This window comes from Ovis aries, chromosome 1, assembly GCF_016772045.2.
Source record: "Ovis aries strain OAR_USU_Benz2616 breed Rambouillet chromosome 1, ARS-UI_Ramb_v3.0, whole genome shotgun sequence".
Taxonomy (NCBI): domain Eukaryota; kingdom Metazoa; phylum Chordata; class Mammalia; order Artiodactyla; family Bovidae; genus Ovis; species Ovis aries.
This window is the reverse complement of record NC_056054.1, coordinates 239395045-239414810: the sequence shown is the minus strand read 5'-3', so window position 1 is coordinate 239414810 and position 19766 is coordinate 239395045. Positions and strand designations below refer to the sequence as shown.

At 42.6% G+C, this 19766-nt stretch overlaps 1 protein-coding gene and 1 long non-coding RNA gene across 2 annotated transcripts in view; one reads left to right on the top strand and one right to left on the bottom strand.

Annotated features, from left to right (window-relative positions):
- Positions 1–1590, bottom strand: part of LOC132657349 (uncharacterized) — a 67588-nt gene extending 65998 nt beyond the window's left edge. The window contains exon 1 of the long non-coding RNA XR_009595357.1: positions 1134–1590. This is a non-coding gene — a long non-coding RNA (uncharacterized LOC132657349). The remainder of the gene's footprint in view (positions 1–1133) is intronic.
- Positions 1591–1768: 178 nt separating this feature from the next.
- The window catches only part of TM4SF4 (transmembrane 4 L six family member 4), a 30360-nt gene continuing 12362 nt past the window's right edge, over positions 1769–19766 (top strand). Inside the window, exons 1-3 of the mRNA XM_004003264.6 lie at positions 1769–2119; positions 2836–2925; positions 14650–14789. Coding sequence (XP_004003313.1) covers positions 1946–2119; positions 2836–2925; positions 14650–14789 — 404 coding nt within the window. The 5' untranslated portion in view covers positions 1769–1945. The remainder of the gene's footprint in view (positions 2120–2835; positions 2926–14649; positions 14790–19766) is intronic.

Below are 19766 nucleotides of genomic sequence, written 5' to 3'. Positions count from 1 at the left end.
GGTTTCAAAGAAAGCTCATTTGCACCTGCTCAGTGTTGAAAAGCAACAGCCAGCAAAGTGATAACAGTCCTTATCTGCTGGTGGTAGGAACATGGCTGGTTTTTCTTCCTTCTGCTAATCTGTATAACTGACTTTTCTACCGAAAAAAAAAAAAAACCCCATATTATTTTGTAATAAGAAAAAAAATCACAATAGTTCATGGTTGTTCAGAAAGAAGTATGTCCTGCTGTACCCATACAATTCACACACGGTATCATTCTATTGTTTATATTGAAAAGAGACCACTTTTTAAATTTCTAAAGAAGAAAATCTATTAGGGAGAGCATAGCCCAGGCATGGGTGACAAAGAATCTTGTTTTAAAGTCTTGGTTCCTTGTCTTATTATGTTGGGATGACCTTATGATATGTACTTAATCTCTCTGAGTCCTAGGGCCTTCCCCAGTAGAAAGGACATGACATTGTCACAGTTCAAGCTTAGTACATCACACATGCTCAATAAATATTTGTTTTCCTTCTTGCCCCAATGCTGAGATCTCAGAAAGTATCCTTATAGAGCGACGAATGCACGTTTCATAGAATCTTCAGAAGAAAACTCAGCACCCAACCGATCTGACTTCTCTGGAATCAACTAACCACAGCTTCCCTGGTCAAGGGTCCCTGACCCACGGCAGATTGTAGCCCACTGCTTCCCTGGGAACAAGCGGCCAACTTCATGGCAGGACAGGTCTTACCACGTTACAGTGTTACTTGCTTTTTATTTAGCTACAAGTTGACTGTCTGTGAAATTCTACCTGCTATCTTTCTCTTAACCTCTAGGCTCTCAACAAAGGGCTAGCAGGCTCCCTTTTCATCCCACAGTCCTTCAGCTGTTAAGCAACACCAGTACCCAGCAGGGACGGTCACTGCATGACGTCGGGCTTGGTCTAGGCATGGCAGAAGCTTCCTTAAAGTGACACAAAGCATACTAGTAACCGAATGCTGCCCCAGACACTTGGCAAAATTCTCAATAAAGGTCCATCTTACCTCCTCTTACACTTTCTAACTGCTCTTTTAACTTTGTCCAAGCTACCTCCAATCCCCTCATCAATGTTTTTCCTCTCTTCCACCCAATACCAACCTCCCTTTCTCCTTACCTTTTTCAAAGATGGAGCTTTTTATTCCTGCATAGAAGATATAGCTGAACAAGTTGATTGGGAATGGTTCTTGCTAATTCTATCATGCCAGGTAGGGAAGAAAATAGAACCTAATGGAATAGCAGACAACAAAATAAATAATCACCCTGATTTCGTCCTTTAAAAAATTCCTGTGGGCCCGAGCTCAAAAATACCCAACTAGACCATCAGACTGCTATTTTCCTATTGAGGAAAACAGAAGCTCTTTCAAATAACTCTTTTGCATTCCAGGCTTTCAGCGGAAAAGGCAAAGACATGCACTGTAGACCATTAAGTACTTAGGAGACACGATTTTAGCTAGGATGTAACTCAATTTTACTGTGATTTATAAAGAGCCTGGGGAAAATATTTCTTGATTTGGGCAGGCCATTGTCAGATTAAAGGTGCCGTAGGCCCAGATGCTGTTTGTTCCAGCCCTAAGTTCGATCGCAACAAGGTTGAGTGTCTTGTCTGTGCTGGTGGATTATTAACAGAGGTTATTGGTCTCCATGGCAAAATGATTGCAATGAACGTAATCTTATTTATGAGGGTGCAGGGAGGGAAAAAAAGAGCTTCAGGTCAGGGAGAATATAAATGACCATAGCCGTTGAGGTTCTGTTGCATTTGAGAAGCTGAAGCAACTCCCAGGACACAGCTCACAGGCTGATTTTGCTTCTTGGCTCCAAAATAAGAATTGATTTGGGGACAATTGTTACAACTCTGCAGCCGATAACTTTGAAGAGAGCCTGCGAGGAAGGGGGCTTGATCACACACCGACATCCCATATCCCCAGCATGTGCACTGGGAGCTGTGCCAAGTGCCTGGGGGGCACCCTCATCCCCCTGTCTGTGTTTGGCCTCCTCGCTAACATCCTGCTATTTTTCCCTGGAGGAAAAGTGATAGACAACAATGACCACCTTTCCGACGAGGTCTGGTATTTTGGAGGAATATTAGGAAACGGAGTCTTGGTGAGTAAGGAAACCTTAACATCTCCCCCTAAAGATTTTCATCCTATCTTTTTAAAATTGGGTACTTACTGAACAGGAAGAGATTTAGTTGCTAACAAAAGCCCAAGAACTGCATGATGAAACGTTAAGTGCCTCAATTTTTTCCCTTCCTCATAGGGACCCACCAAGGAATCCCCAGACTTAGGCTGGCAGCTCCCATGGGGCAGTGCACTTCCCTGAACCAAGCTGAGTGCTACAGAATTTATTTTAAGAAGACAATGATAGGGTGCGGGGTTGTGGGGGGTCGGGGAGTGTGAATATATTTTTTCTAGTAAATTCATTGAAAACTACCACGAGAAACAGGTGTCAGTGAATTCCTCTTCCAATTCTTTGGTAATGATTTCTTTATCCCTTATTTCCAACATAGACTAGGAACTTCTGGTTTAGAGAGAGAAAAACTCATGTTTCATGACAATCGAGGACAAATTTTTTGTCCTTCTCCTAACCCACCATGTAAATGGAAACTCAGTGTCAGATCTTGGTATATTGCCTCATTGGATTTGCAGTTAGGCCAAATAGAACCTAAATATTCCATAACACTCATCCACCCACCAGCCAGACTCCATTAGCTGTTGGCCCCCAAGTCCCGGGTTGGAGATGTGGCTCGTCACACAGGCAGGCAGGCACGGGGCGCCCCCTTCACGTGCCAGCCTACACGGTGTTTCTTTTGCTTGTAGATGATCTTTCCTGCCCTGGTGTTCTTGGGCCTGAAGAACAATGACTGCTGCGGGTGCTGTGGCAACGAGGGCTGCGGGAAGCGCTTTGCGGTGAGTGCCTGCGGAGGCCAGGAAGGGGGATCAGCCAGCAGACCCGCTCCAGGGGGCACTGCCTTCTCGTGCTGGGCATTGAGGGGATGAGTCACCAGCCCCAGGCAACACTCTGAGGGCAGCTGGTACAGGGATAATGATGGGATTCTTGCTGGTGCAAAGTAACAGTAATCATAAATTTTTAAAACCATAGCCCTCCTACTTATAGAATATGAGTGTCGCTCAGAATGTTACTAGCAGTCAGGGATATCAGAGCTGGAAAACTGCAGTGATGCCATAGAAAGAATGAAGGCTTGAGGCTTTCCCTGGTGGTCCAGTGATTAAGGTGTTGCGCTTTCAGTGCAGGGGGCATGAGTTAGATCCCTGGTCAGGGAACTAGGATCCTGAATGCAGCACAGCTTGGCCAAAAGAAAAATTTTTTAAAAATAAAATGCTAACTAAAAGTATAGCTTAATAAAGAAAAGACTGCAGGCTTGGAAGGCAGAGATGGGGGCTGTGACTGCCTCTGCCGCTGAGAAGCCCTGAGACCTTGGGCAAGTCAATTCCCTTCTCTGGCTCTGTGTTGCCTCATCTGTAAAGGTGGGGCTGGGACAGGATAACAGATGGTGACTTCTGATAGCTGCCTAAACTCTCCATCTACACCCCTGCTGGGATCATTGCCTCAGAGGCTTCGCACTTCCCTACCTTTACCCCCGTTTTTCCCCCAGCCTTCTGTTTCCTTTCCTGTTTCCTGTAGCCATCCATCTTTAGTGGGCAAACTACAGAAAATAGGCTTCACCTTTCCAAGCTGGAGTGGGAAGGCTGGGGGTGGGGTTGAGTCCCATGTCCTCAACTGGGGTGCTCTTTGCCTCCCTCTGCCCATCTGTTAAGATGAGGAAGTTGGACTAACTCAGAATTTCCCAAGGACAGACAAGCTCTGCTGGCACACAGATTTGCTCTATCTTCAATAATACAGAAAGTTATTTTCTTTTAATTCTCCTTCAATCCTCTTAAGTCTATCAAGAAAACTCTTACTTTGATGGAAAAAAGTCTTTGCTATTTCTAATTCTCTGTAATCTCCCTAACAAGTCTCCAGCTTCAGGAATGTGAGAAACATTAACTAGAAATTCAATAATATTGTGTTTATGTGTGTTGATGATTCGAGCTTTTCATTCATAGAGGTGATATAAACGAATAAAATAGAGAGCTGATTTAAAGAAAAATATTGAGTTCAGATACATTGATATGGCAAAAATGAAGAAGGCTGAGCCAGAATTACTGGCTGGATGATGGATCAACCAGCACTTGATCTAATCTCCAGAGTCAGTTGTCCATCTAAAAGAACCCCAATGATAAATTATACATTCCTACCTTTAACTTCTAAAAGGAAAAGTATTGCAACCTATCCTGAAACATAATCATATCTAACATTTCTTATCATTATTTCCTCATCTAGTCAACTAAAAAATATCTGTGCTGTGCTGTACTTAGTTGCTCAGTCACGTCCAACTCTTTGCAACCCCAAGGACTGTAGCCCACCAGATTCCTCTGTCCGTGGGGATTCTCCAGGCAAGAATACTGGAGTGGGTTGCCATGCCCTATTGAATACATGTGAAGGGCTGAGGCTGGTGCATTGTGAATACCATGATGCTTTTCCACTTGAGATCAAGGATCATTCAAAGAGAATGTTACCACTTTTCAAACACAATCAAGCATTATTATAGCAACATTTAAAATCATTATTGACAAAAAGATGCAAAAATCAACCACAATGTATTTTATACAATTATGTAATTTGATGCAAATTACAAATAATTATGTAATTTGATACATTTGATTTTTAAATTTTGTGTTATTGTTGTTGCTGCTTAGTTACTAAGTTGTGTCCAATTCTTTTGCAAACCCAAGGACTATAGCCACAAGGCTCCTCTGTCCATGGGATTTTCCAGGAATACTGGAGTGCGTTGCCATTTCCTTTTCCAGGGGCTCTTCTCAACCCGGGGATCAAACTCCCATCTCTTGCATTGCGGGTGAATTCTTTACCACTAAGCCACTAGGGAAGCTCCAGTGTGTGTTATATATAATTATATTTTCATATACTTAATGATGAAGGAAAGAAGTAAATATGTAACTCATTTTCTCTTTGAAATCTAATCCCATTACACCTTGTGGATTTGGGGGTAAAAAATCAGAGATGAGAATTTGAAAAAAAAAAAAAAGAGCAATTAAGGAAATTGGATGAATTACATAGAAATCTAACAGCTCATTCCTTGGTGCTGAGAAGAAGGCTGAACATCAGCCAGTACAAAACCAGGGGTTTTGTTTCATTTTTGTTGTTGTTTGTTTCACACATAATCACAGTGAGAAGGGAAACAATATTCAAAGTACTGTGCAAAGCATGTTTTTAAATTAGATTTGTGTGAAATCCGAGAGGAAAGCAGAAAAATTATTAAGCACAGTTGAATATATACAATCTGAAACACTTGGTCTGCTCAATGCAAGTCATCTGACTGGGGTCCCTCACCTTTCAAGGGGGATCCATTCTTGATGTAAGTTGAGTACGACTCCTTCCAGCCACTAGCTAACTGTTCACAAGGGCAGTGCCCTTCAAAGGACCAGCTCTGCCACTTGGAAAGCAAAGCACCAGCCACAGCCGCCCTGCACCAGGGGTGACCACTCTCTCAGTGACCAGTAGAAAGATTTCTTGTTTTGGGTTCATTTGTTTGTTAATCAGCTGCCACTGTTTAAAAATAGATTTCGCATATACACAAAAGAAATCTAGATATCTTACTTCTTTTAAAAAACAAACAAAAAAGTAACCTGGTACTCCTGTGCCTATATTTTGGCCAAAAAACATCCATCAGTCTGCAATGCAGGAGACATGGGTTCAACCCCTGGGTTGGGAAGATCCTCTGGAGAAGGAAATGGCTACCCACTACAGTATTCTTGCCTGGAAAATCTCATGGACGGAGAAGCCTGGTGGGTTATAATCCATGGGGTTGCAAGAGGCAGAAATGACTAAGCGACTAAACCACGACCACCTGGGCATTACTGAGCTCTTTGCCCACCCCAAAAGGCCACGGGGTTCATATCCCTGCTTTAGATGTTTCCTTAATGTTCCAAGGCTCTGAAGCCATAGTCAGTTTTTAAAGAAAGGTATTTACAAACATGGAGGACGGCATGGCAATCCACTCCAGTATTCTTGCCTGGAGATTCCCCATAGACAGAGGAGCCTGAAGGGCTACAGAACATAGGGTTGCAAAGAGTCAGACTTAGCACGCATGCATGCCTTTACAAACATTTTGTCATACAAAAAGAAAAATCCCCTGCAGCATAATTTGATCGGTTCTATAATGCTAAAGATTTGAATTATTTTTCCAAAGGCTCACAATATTCCCTTCCAGCTGTATAAGGAACACTGGGCTTCTGAGAGCATCATGTAAGAAACCCTATTGGGTAGAAAGGCCTATGAGGCAGGAACAAACTGGGCCAAAAGCCGCTGAGCCAAATCATGTGGCTGTCTTCATAGCTGTCTCTATCATTTGTTTCCTGGTCTGTCTCTCTCTTCTTTGTTCAGTCTTTCTGCAATATTCTTCAGAAATTAGCTGCATCATTCTTTTTTCTTTCCTTGGGCAGTAAAACAGGACGTAGGAATCTATAGTGGAAGCAGGATGTGAATGCTGTAGAGACAATAAGCTGGAAAAAAAATTTTTTTTGAGGTTGCCTAATTGATGATTTCAGGATGAAAGTAAAAAATGAAGGCTAAACATTATCTGAGGCAGAGAAAGACCTAAACCCTGTCCCTGAGATTTGCACTCTTTTAAATAAATTAGGGTAAATAAGCAGAGAAGGCAATGGCAACCCACTCCAGTACTCTTGCCTGGAAAATCCCATGGGCAGAGGAGCCTGGTAGGCTGCAGTCCATGGGGTCGCGAAGAGTCGGACACGACTGAGCAACCTCACTTTCACTTTCCTCTTTCATGCATTGGAGAAGGAAATGGCAACCCACTCCAGTGTTCTTGCCTGGAGAATCCCAGGGACGGGGGAGCCTAGTGGGCTGCCGTCTATGGAGTCGCACAGAGTCAGACACGACTGAAGCGACTTAGCAGCAGCAGCAGCAGGGCATGTAAGAGCTGAGAAAAAGGAGCCCTGGGACAAAAGCTGCAAGAGGAGGAGACTTTCAAACCGGGTTTTGAAAACCCTGGTCTTGGTGTGTGGCTAGGTCTCACCCTCCTGCTCCCAAACTAGAGGTGTCCTAGGAGCTGATCTGTCCGCTAATCCATTTAAAAAAAAAAAAAATTGACCTCTCAGGGTCCATTGGGCTTCCCGAGTGGCTCAGCAATAAAGAATCCACATACAATGCCGGAGACTCACGTTCGATCCCTGGTATGGAAGATCTACTGAAGGAGGATATGGCAACCCATTCCAGTACTCTTGCCTGGGAAATCCCATGGACAGAGGAGCTTGGGAGGCTACAGTCCGTAGGGTTGCAAAGAGTCGGACGCGACTGAGCATGCGCACACAGGGTCCAATGGGACAGCTAATTCATTTTATCAACTCTTTCCTGTTAAGTATGTACTGTAATAAGAGCCTTTAGAAAACCTTGACCTTAACTCGGAGGAGTGTCTCTAATAATTGGCCTGATAAAGGAGATATTTAGAGGCAGACAGGCATTTCAGCATCCTGAAAGTATATCATGCAGATAAACGCCCACCCCACCCACAGGCAGAGCCAGATAGTGCACTGATCGGTTCTGAAGGAAGAGCTTGATCAGGTCATAAATTCATCTGTTCAGTGGAAGTCAGCACTTCTCCCCGCGTTCGACTCGGCTCGCCAGCGACCCCTAGGGACGCCTCCTGGTTGAGCACTTCTGACGTCAGTACTTCCTGAGGCCAAGAGCACTAACTGCTGACAGCAGCCTCCGCATTCCTTGTATGACCGTTAGTTTGAAGGGGATTTAAGAAAGCCCCTTCTCGTGAAATAATGATCATAAAAGAAGAAATGAAGTATGAAGCCCTATTTCTTCTCTAAATGTTCTATGTTGCAAAACCCTCTGCTGTAACATGGCCAATGCCCGTTGCTACCTTTCATAAGGTATGGCCGGGAAAAAAATGTTCTAAGCGCTAGCGTCAGGGCAGAGGAGGTAGTACCAAGTGCCTGGGGTACTGGGGGCTCATAGAGCCTTCATAAATGCTTGTTGGATGAATGAAATAAATGAATCTTCTGGGAGGATTTCAGGTCATTTCCGTACTTTCTCAGGCTCAATTCTAGCAATAGCTCTTTGAGGTAGACATTCCTTTCCTCATTTCACACTTGTAAAGGAAACTGAGGCTCTTGCAAGTTAAGTTTCTGACCACCACAAACTACCCCCTCGCCCCCAATCTGTATTCCCAAAACTGAGTCAGAAAATAAAAGGAGGGCATTAATGTTTAAGTGAAAAAATCAAGTAATCTCTATGTATCTCCTTTCTGAAAGAAAACTTCATGCCCACCAGAGATGTTCCCCCAACATGTTGCCACTGCCCAAGCCTTGAAATATCCTGTCTCCTAAACCACCCACTTTTCCTCCCTTCTCAGTGCCCCCCGCCCCACCTCCACACCTCCTCCAGGTGCTTCAGCTGACAGAACAACCCACAGGCGGGGGCAGAGCTGGGGTTGGACCCCACCTCATCTGCCTCCAGAGTCTGATAAAGAGGGAGGTCTTAAACTGACACCTGGTGATTCGAGAGCATTCTCTTCCACTTCAAGGGAAGCATTTACAGCATATACATTAACACATGCTTCTTTAGAAATGCAAACTGAAGGTGTGTGTTGAGCAACCAGAAGACAGCCTGTTTACTTTTCTTTTTCTCCCCAGAGCTAAGCTGTTTGTATTTGTGGAAGTTTAGGCCTGGCGTGCTGCGATTCATGGGGTCGCAAAGAGTCAGACACGACTGAGCAACTGAACTGAACTGAACTGAACATATGTGAGGCTATGACTATTAAAATTTTATAATAAAGACATTTATCAAGTGATTGTTAATGTCATGGAAAATTCTTCAAATATTGGAAATAGGCAAGAGAGATCTCTGGGTATCCTCCCAGTGAAGTACTGTGCTGTGCTTAGTCGCTCAGTTGTGTCTGACTGTTTGTGACCCCATGGACTGTAGCCCACCAGGCTCCTCTGTCCATGGAACTCTCCAGGCAGGAATACTGGAGTGGGTTGCCATTCCTTCTTCCAGGGGATCTTCCCAACCCAGGGATCAAAGCCAGGTCTCCTGCACTGCAGGCAGATTCTTTACCAGCTGAGCTACCAGGAAAGCCCCAGTGAAGTGCTAGGCATTATCTAATAGCCTACCCCACCACGGGGTTATCTGATTTTCTAGACATGTGTACCTTTGATTCCCGATTTACTATTGATTAGGCAATCTTACATGTTATATTCTGGGAAAGAAAGTGAAAGTCATGTCTGCCTCTTTGTGACCCCATGGACTATACAGTCCATGGAATTCTCCAGGCCAGAATACTGGAGTGGTTGTCATGCCCTCCTCCAGGGGATCATCCCAACTCAAGGATCGAACCCAGGTCTCTTGCATTGCAGGCGGATTCTTTACCAGCTGAGCCACAAGGAAAGCCCAAGAATACTGGAGTGGGTAGCCTATCCCTTCTCCAGTGGATCCACCTGACCCAGGAACCCAACCGGGGTCTCCTACATTGCAGGTGGATTCTTTACCAACCAACTGAGCCATCAGGGAAGCCCGTGTTCAGGGAGACAGGTAGCTATTCTTGAACCTTATTTTACTGGAGAAGAAATGGAGATCTTAGAAAGATAAACTTCCCAATGTCATGAGGGAAGAAACAGGAAACAGACCTAATCTGGGACTTCCCTGATGGTCCAGTGGTTAAGACTGTACGCCTCCAATGCAGCTGGCACGAGATTGATCCCTGGTTTGGGAACTAAGATCCCACGTATCTTGTCGGGCAGCCAGAAAACAAAACCCAGATCTGTCTGCCTGTACCCCATGCCCTTGGCCACTGCACAATAGAGTCCCCTCTTTGCTAGTTATTAATTTAGAATAGGAAAAACATGTCCATAGTACAAAAACTACAAAGGAAGTCACACATTCCTGGCTCTATAAAGTTTGGCAACGCCTTTCCTCAGAGGTTAGCACTGTTCCCAATTATTGTGTCTCCTTCCAGAAATATTCCAGGCCTTTTGCCTGTTTACTTTTAAAAAGCTTCAGTTTAGAGTGCCTGCTCCCTAACATATTCAACTTTACTTTCATAATTTCTCTTTTAACTTGAAAACTTTTGTATCATGTAACCCATGGTAAACGAAAGGTACTCCTTCTGATTTTAAGACATAACAGAGTAGTAAATTAAGCAGTTTTTCAAGACTTCTAAACATGAGTTAAAACAAAGTGACATAAAATGTAGCTGGCTTCTCCATCCTGGAAAAGTAGTGAAAAATTATTTGGAGAAACTTTTCAAGGTGAGATATGTCAAATGTGAATACAAAAACAGAACATACTGCCTGTAGCTTTATTAAATTGTAACCTGATGCCATTTTTTCTTCAGATAGTTTGGTAAAGAAATAAAACCATATTGCTTCAATTGAGAATGACTGTGTTGCCATCCTCTGTTATACACTCCTGCCTCCTGAGAGTAATCATAATCATGAAATCAGTACAGACCATATTCATCTATTTTTTTTTTTAATGTTTACTACCCCAAGTCAATCTTCCAAGTTTTCTAGACTGTACTGTCCAGTGCAGGAGCCACTATCCACACGTGGCTTTGGAACATATAGAAAGTAGCCAGTCTAAACTGAGATGTACCATACGTAGAAAACACACACCAGACCCCAAAGAACTGGTACAAAATAGAAAATATCTAATTAGCAGTTTTTCTATTGATTGTCTGTTGACGTGATAATATGTTGGATATGCGATTAAAGAAAGTATATTATTAAAATTAATCTCACCTTTTTTAAACCTTTTAAGTGGTGGTTATAAGAAAATTTTAAATTATGAATACAGCTGGCATTAGTTTCCAGTTGGATAGTGTTGGTCAGAGGTGCTTACCAGGGGGACTCTTTGGTAAAGGGGAAATTATCTCATTGATGTTTTATATTAACCTGGTTTTGCATGTACTCAGACTTGCCTAAAATGAGGACTGTTTGCAAGCGCACTTACTTTTGGTGTCTGTAAACAATGGCCTGTTGAAATAAATGTTCCAGGAATGATATCGAAAATCCTCTACTCCTCCCACACAGCAGGAATAGCACGAGATAGATTTCTCCTCGCCCTTCTGGCCACTGGATGATGAAATCCTGAGTTGTTTTAATTGAAGGGACCTTCCAGAACTACCCACCCCTTTCTTCTCTATATCACCAAAAGCTGAGGCCAGGCAGGTGGGGGCCTGGGTGCCGCCGAGAAGGCTAGAACCCTGGTCCCCTCAGACTTCCAAACTGCCTTCCTGGAAAAGTGATCTTCCTTTTCGATTATAGCAATTTTAGATGCTCTTTCATTCTCAACAGTTAATAGTTTCATGATTCTTGACTCAAGACCAGGAAAAAAAGGAAAAAGATATTTTTTTCCTTATCTGTCGGTTTATTTCTGTGAGAGAATCAATGTCACTCAAAGATAAATTTGCAAATGACAAATTTGATCTGTTGCTAAGTGCATCTGACGCTAGTAGCAGTGTGCCGTGTGTGTGTGTGTTTGTGTGCGTGTGTGATTTGAAGAAGTACCAGGTACAAGACACTGGACTGGGAGGGAGACTCCAGTTTTTTTTTTTTTTTTTTTAAGTAGAGTCACTGTACAATATTAAATAAGTTACAGGTGTATAATACAGTGATTCACAATTTTTCAACGTTATGCTCTATTTATAATTATTATAGAATATTGGTTCTATGCCCCATGTTGTCCAGTATATCCTCATAGCATATTTTATACCTAATAGTTTGTACCTCTTATCCTCTACCTCTATGTTGCCCCTCCCCCTGAGCCTCCAGTCTAGCTTGGAGGCTTGGCCACTTCCTACATGTGTGACTTGAGAAAGTGACAGGAGCATGGCCTTTGGAACCAAATGACCATGGCCTAAACCCAGTCCCACCACTTCACTTTTTGTTTGACTTAGAGCTATTAGCTTAATTTCTACTAGTCTCAGTTTCCTGTCTGGAAAACCTGGATAATCACACCCACCTCACAGGTTTCTTGAAAAGATTAAATGAGATTATGCATCTAAGATTCTAATAGAATGAAGGTATTTTTACTAGTCAGAAAATTAGACGATTGCACTAGAAGGTTTTTAAGATCTTTTTAACCCTTTAAATAAACGGAAATTCTGGCTTTTGAAGACTTTAAGCAATTTTAAGATGAGAGACTATGTAGTTGTTGTGCTGTGATGAGAGCAGATACATTCCAGGGTCCTGGGGCTAGGAGATACTGATGCCAAACTCTTGGCCTCTGTGCACTGGCACTAAATTGGAGCAGCAGCTCCCAAAGTGTGTTACTGCAAGGACTCATGAAAAAAAGGTTATAGTTTCCTATGAGATCAGAAAATTCTGCAAATTACCATGAGTGTGTGCGTGCTAAGTCGCCTAAATTGTGTCTGACTCTTTGAGACCTTATGGACGGTAGCCCACCAGGCCTCTCTCTCCATGGGATGCTCCAGGCAAGAATACTGGAATGGGTTGCCATGCTCTTCTTGAGGGGATCTTCCTGATCCAGAGATCGAAACCACGTCTCTTATGTCTCTTGCATTGGTGGGCAGGTTCTTTACCACTAGTGCCACCTGGGAAGCTTGCAAATTACCATATATACCCAAATATGAACTAGGAAAAAAATAAACTTAATTGCTTTGCTAGGCCAAAGGGGACACAGCAGGCTTGTGCTCTGAAAAACTGTATGTTCCATCCCAGGAGGATTTGGTGAGGAGTTTTATAGCAATGGTTTAAGAGCAGTGTTGCTGATCAGGATCAGGGTGTGTACAGGGCCTGCACTTCTTTAATCTGGTCTCAGGTGGTCTCCTGATGAGTTTCTTAAAGTTATCAAACTGTGATTTTCTCTGAAATGCAGAATGCTAACATCTTCCATTTGTTTGGGGGTCTTAATTCTGTAAAGAGCCCAAAGATACTGCTATGTGTATCCCTTGAGACAGAGCCAGGACCCTGCCCCAAGGCTGCACTATTGTTTCTTGGCCATGCCTCCCTTGTCTCTGCATCTCCTTTCTTCCCTTATTAGCAACTGTTCGAATCTGCCTTTTGGGATTCTGGGAAGGTCATGGAGGCTGCAGTCTGTTCCCTACAAACAAGAAACAGGGGACATGGAAAGGCTTCCATGCCCAGGAGTCCCATAGGGTCCTGTTGAGTTTTCATACGAAGGAGAAAATGATCAGTTCTATAGGCACGAGAAGTCAGATATGGTCCATGGAACCAGAGTTCAATCTTGGAAGGTTGCATCCAAAGTATATTAATACATAATATGATATATGACATGAATATGAATCCAAGCTAAATAGATTACATAGATTCCAGTTGTTTAGGCACAATTAGATACTCTCTACCCTCTAACTCCACCTTCAAACCCTCAAATATGCACTGTGAAAAGACTGATACTAATAAGAGGAGCAGGAAAAAGGAAGTATCTGACATTTAACTTCTGTCACCATGTCTAATTTAGCCAGGCTTTATCATGCACATTTTATAGATGAGAAGCTAAGACCCTGAGGCTACATTCATTATGCAGATTCATCACACAGGGAAAAGTAGCATCGCTGAGATTTGAGCTTGAGTCTGCTGACTTTTAAACTCTTGTGCTTTGCACTACACCTTCATGTCCCAATGCAATGGAGGTGATAATTTTTCATCTCAAATTTCAAAATTGTTAATGTTTCCAAGCTACTCTCCAATTACTGTTTAGAATGGAGATTGCCTCTCTATGCCTAAATTTTTTCATCTCTAAGAGGGGGTTAGCCTAGATGGGCTCCAAGATTGTTTCTGCATTTTATATTTTATAGTCTATCTTGATTTTATACTTTGAAAAAAAGGCACTAGTACAATCCATTTTTTACTAATTAATCTCTGTTATATAAAAATATTTAAAAGAACTGAAATTGTTGGGTTTGTGTAACCCAAAGGAGAGAAAACTTGCAGCAGGTAGAAGAGGTGGAGAGATGTCAAACAGAAAATAGTTTTGTGTAAAATACAAAATACCTTCAGATATTTTAAAGATTGCTACCTGACGGAAGAGAAGTTGGACTTCTCTTTTTGAACTCAAGGGACATAATTAAGATTGAGGAGGAAATATCCTAGATTCCTACCCTTTCTCATAAGTAAAACCCACCTGCCACATGAGGTCCCATGATGACTTAGACTCAGCAAGATAACTGGACCAGAAAACTTAAGATTACTTCCCATTCTAAGAGTCTTTGATTCTGTAATAGACTGGTCTTCTATATCAACCCTGTGAAGGGCATTATTTTTAACAAAGTTAAAAACTCTGGTTCAAAGGTATAAAACCGTAACTTGCACATGAGTCCTCAATGAATAGGAGAAAAATATATGGGAATGGGGGTAGAGAAGGGAACATGAAACATCAAAATTCGTTCTAGGAGACTCCACAGGCCCCATTTCCAGAAAAGACTGGCTTCTACCCCAGAACTTCCCCGTATTCATCACATCAATGATTGGACAGTCAGGAGTGTTGCATGTAATCTCGGAACACCTTAAGAACCCCACATGGTCTCTCTCCTTCTCTTTCAGATGTTCACCTCCACAATATTTGCAGTGATTGGAGGCCTGGGTGCTGGATACTCCTTTATTGTTTCAGCCGTCTCAATCAACAAGGGTCCAAAATGTCTCATGAGCCAAAACAGCACATGGGGTTACCCCTTCCAGGACGGGTAAGGTACACCCTGCAATACCAACGTGTCACCACAGTGGGCACCAGGAGGTAAACGCCCAAGGGGGACACTCTGTAAGGTCCTCCATTTTCAGTTACAAGCTTCAGGCATGTTGCTCCTTTAAGGCAGAGCTGCAGTTGTGCAGTGAAGTTCCACAAGATCTCACCTCTTAGTGATCTTGTGATAGACACCAGAAGAAGTAATAAAAGATGGCAGGAAGAGCCCCTGGAGGAGGGCATGGCAACCCATTCCAGCATTCTTACCTGGAGAATCCCACGGACAGAGGAGCCTGATGAGTTACAGTCCATAGGGTCACAAAGAGTCAGACACAACTAAAGCAACTTAGCACTTACTCACTAAGCTGTCCTGAGGGAAGAGGTGGGTGGTATCACCACTTGTACTCAAACAGTTATTAGCATCAACACTAGGCAACTTGTAACATTAATAAACAGAGAGCATTGTTTGAAAATCTTATCATAGAAAATGAGAATTATTACTCTTAAACAGAGCTCAAAGGCCTTCACTGGTATTCATAAACAGGGTGTAAAGACCTTCACTGAGAGCCTGCATGATAAATACTTAAACAATCTTTTAAGGTGCAAATATACTGAAAACATTGTAGGTTCTGCATGAGAGTTAATGTTAATAGAACTCATTAAAGTAACACTTCATATTTTCAGGTACGTTGTAAAGAACTTTTTAAACAAATGAATTTATAATTTAATCTGTACAACAACCTCAAGAAGTGTGACTTCCCCCCACAAGGCAGGCTGAATAAGTGTGACGTGTTTCATATCTCTCAGTTAGTAGGGGGCAGAGACTAGGCACAAACTCCTGTCTTCTAACTTTGGATCTTAGTCTTTTTATATTATACATTCTTCTGCCCCTACCTAGACTGCACCGCTCAAGGCAGTAGACAGTTGCTCTATGTGTCTACTTAAAGTTAAGTTCCAATAAATGAAATAAAGCTTAAAATTCCTCAATCACACTAGCCATATTTTAAGCACTCAGTAACTGCAGATGGCTATTATTGACCATATTGAACACTGCAGAGGTGGGGCACTCCCATTAGATAGGGTTACACTAGACTCTAACTTCCAAGAGGCCTGAGATGGCCTCTGTCTCATTCACCATTACAATCTCTCTGTCTGGCACAGGGACTGACATATCTAGGGAGTCAGAAACTAGAGTTGTTGGGTTTTCCTGCACACAGAGGATGGGCCCATGCCTAAAAAAAAAAAAAACAAAACCTATAGGACGTCAATTCATTAAGTCAAATCCCTAGTTATAGATGTATATGAGAGGTTACAGAATCTCAGGAGAGGAGATGGAGGTGGCTGGTTCTTATGACCTGAGGTCTCAGTTTGTCCACAAGGATTTCACATAAAATATCCCTGCCCTTCACTGTAGTTACAAGCCCTCTAACATCCTTATAGTGCATGTAGCAATTGCCATGAGTGTTTATGTTGCTGTGGCAAGCCCTGTCCTCTTACAGAGGACCGCTGTGGGCTTGACTTGCTTGAGTGTAGCATTCAGAAGGCATGAGGCTGAGCTGTCTCCTGAGGTCCTTCCATGGATAGAGCCCTCCTCCCGACCCAGGGGCATACCTACAAAGCTACACATTATGCCTCCTTTCAAGGATCCTTCTCCTAGTATTTCTATGGACAGCATTTATCCTATAATGTGAATGGTACTCCCCTTGATGGATCTGAAAACAATTAGAATACATCTACACCCAAAACAAAGGAGAGAGAAAGAAACTCAAGAGATGCTAAGTTACACCCCAAGGCAGTACAGTGGTCTTATATTGTTCTGACACCCTCATACCCAGCTTCGGGTGGGCTGGCACTGATGTTCCAGGTCAGGACAGAGACAGCTGGTCTATGGGTCACCACAGGAAATATCAGCTTGGGAGAAGGACAGGAAACCACTTTCCTGTTTTTCTCTCTCTTTTTTTTTTTAATTGGAGTATAGTTGATTTACAACATTGTGTTAATTTCTGCTGCTCATGCTAAGTCGCTTCAATCGTGTCCAACTCTTTAGCCCACCAGGTTCCTCTGTCCATGGGATTCTCTAGGCAAGGATACTGGAGTGGGTTGTCACTTCCTTCTCCAGGGGATCTTCCTGACCCAGGGATTGATTCCACGCCTCTAACGTCTCCTGCATTGACAGTTGGGTTCTTAACCACTAGTGCCACCTGGGATGCCCCAATTTTTGCTGTACAGCAAAGTCATTCGGTTTTACATATATATATATATATATATATATATATATATATATACATATATATATATATATATACATACACATTCTTTTTAATATTCTTTTCCATTCTGGGTTCTTTGGTAGCTCAGATAGTAAAGAATTTGCCTGCAATGAGGAGACCTAGGTTCGATCCCTGGGTCAGGAAGAACCCCTAGAGAAGGGAATGGCAACCCATGCCAGTATTCTTGCCTGAAGAATTCCACGGACAGAGGAGCCTGGTGGGCTACAGTCCATGGGGTCGCAAAGAGTCAGACATGACTGAGTAGCTTTCATTTTTTCATTTCATTTTCCATTCTAGTTTATTTCAGGATACTGAATATAGTTCCCTGTGCTACACAGTAAGAACTTGTTGTTCACCCATCCTCTATGCAGTAGTTTGGACCTGCTAATCCCGAACTCCCAATTAATTCCTCCACCACTCCCCTCCCCCTTGGCAACCACAAGTCTGTTCTTTACGTCTGTGAACCTGTTTCTGTTTCATAGATGAGGTCACTTGTGTCATATTTTAGACTCCATACATAAATGATATCCTGTGATATCTGTGTCTCTCTGACTTACTTCACTGGGTATGATAATCTCTAGGTCCATCCATGTTGCTGCAAATGACAATATGTCATTCTTTAATGGCTGAGTAATATTCCATTGTATATACGGACTATATCTTCTATATCTATTCATCTATCGATAGACATTTAGGTTGAAGGCACCACTTTTCAAAGTCTTCTGCATCTGTCCTGCTGAAGCAAGTTTGCATTCACATCAGACACCCATATCACATGTTACTCTGAGATAGATCCTTTTGTATGCATCATTTTATTTACCCCTCTCAACAGCAGCTAACCCATCCATTAAGAGGTATTGGATTCAGTTCAGTTCAGTTCACTCACTCGGTTGTGTCTGACTCTTTGCGACCCCATGAACCGCAGCATGCCAGGCCTCCCTGTCCTGTGATCAGATTGGCTAGAGCGGTTTAATAATAAAAACAGAATAAACTGTGCAGAAAAGCAGGAACACTTCAGAATTCTCCCACTCATCCCCTTTTTGCCAAAAGATTTTGATAGTTATCAAAAGGGAGAAAGGTTTGCGTACTCACAAATTTGCATAGTAGCTTCAAACTATAATATGATTTAAAATTATTGCATTCAGATTTATTACAAAATCATACATACTATACACTCTGCAGGTGATTTATAAGATAGAATGATTTTGACTATTCGTGCTCTTTTCCATCAGGCCCTGACTGTAGGATTTAATCCCGCATAAAATGCAGGTCCACCCTTGGTATGAAATATGCCATGATTGCTCCAGAAGGGCTTTCAGGAGGATAGGTCCAGACACCTGTCTCACCACACCCTCTGCCACCCGGCAGGCTTTCCTCAGCACCCATTCTCCCCTACATCCCATGTCTTTCCTCCTTTATGGCCTTATCTCCTGCAACCAGCTCCAAACCTTCCTTCCAGCTGCAGAGGCTCATTTCAAGTTTCTTATAACAACCCTCGAATCTTGTGTTGCCTAGTATTTTCAGTCAAAGTGGGAGGGGGTAGCGGGGTGAATCGGGAGATCAGGATTGACGTATATACACTATATGTATACAATAGATAACTAATGAGAACCTATTGTATAGCACAGGAAACTACTCAACGCTCTGTGGTGACCTAAATGGGAAGGAAATCCCATTAAAAAAAAGAGGGGATATATGTATATATACATCTGATTCACTTTGCTGTACTGCAGAAACTGACACAGGGTATAAAGCAACTATACTCCCATAAAAAAAAAATAGTAAAACAATAAAACATTTAAAAAAATAAGGAAAGTGCTTCCACCTACAATGTTTCATTTCAGCCTCACAAAAAGCTCTCCTTCAGAGTAATTCAGCAGACGCCCAAAGAGGACAGATGACTTGCCCAAAGGAATGCTATTCTTAATGATGAAAGCTCGAGTCCAAGTTTTCTGACTTCAGGTCACAATGCTTTTTCAACACTGTATTGATTTGCACTGTCTGATTTTTGTAGAGTCCATTTTGAAAAGCCCAGGGGCCTCTGTCTCCAATCGTTTTTACTATCCCATGGATTCATCCATCGGATCCCAGTGTGGAGGCATCAGAGGAGTTATGGTAGCTGCAAGTGTAACACACATACACAGCTACTTAGTGAGTGAGAAGGAATAATCACGTGTATGAGACCAAAGGAAAGGACTCAGGACAGTTTCCCTCATCACCCAATGGCAGCAGCAGAACCTTCCCTTCTCCTCTCCTTCCTCCTCCACCTCTTCCTCCTCCTTCTGATAATTAAAGTCCAAGTGTTTTTGCATGCATTATTTCACTTAACCTTTCTAATAAATCTCAAAAGATTTTTTTTATCCTTAGAGTAGAAAAAATATACTTCAAAAGGTTAACTTGCCTGGGGCTCCACAGCTAGTAATTAGTAGAAGAATTAAAAAAACAAAAGCACCTGATGGGACCTCACTTTTAATCTGTCTCAAATACGGAGCAAAGGAGGACAGACCTGGTCCCCTGCCCCAGTGAGCACATGGTAAGTTAGGGTGTTAAGAGGGCACGGGCCCTCACCTGCCAAAAGGGCGAAATGAAGTTGCGCAAGGGAAACTTCTTGGAGGAGGTGACAGGGGATGATCTTGGGAGTTGTGCAGAAGCCTGTCTTTTGGAGAGGAGGGGAAACAGGCTTCAAGCAGAGAGAAGAGAAAGTCCAGAGG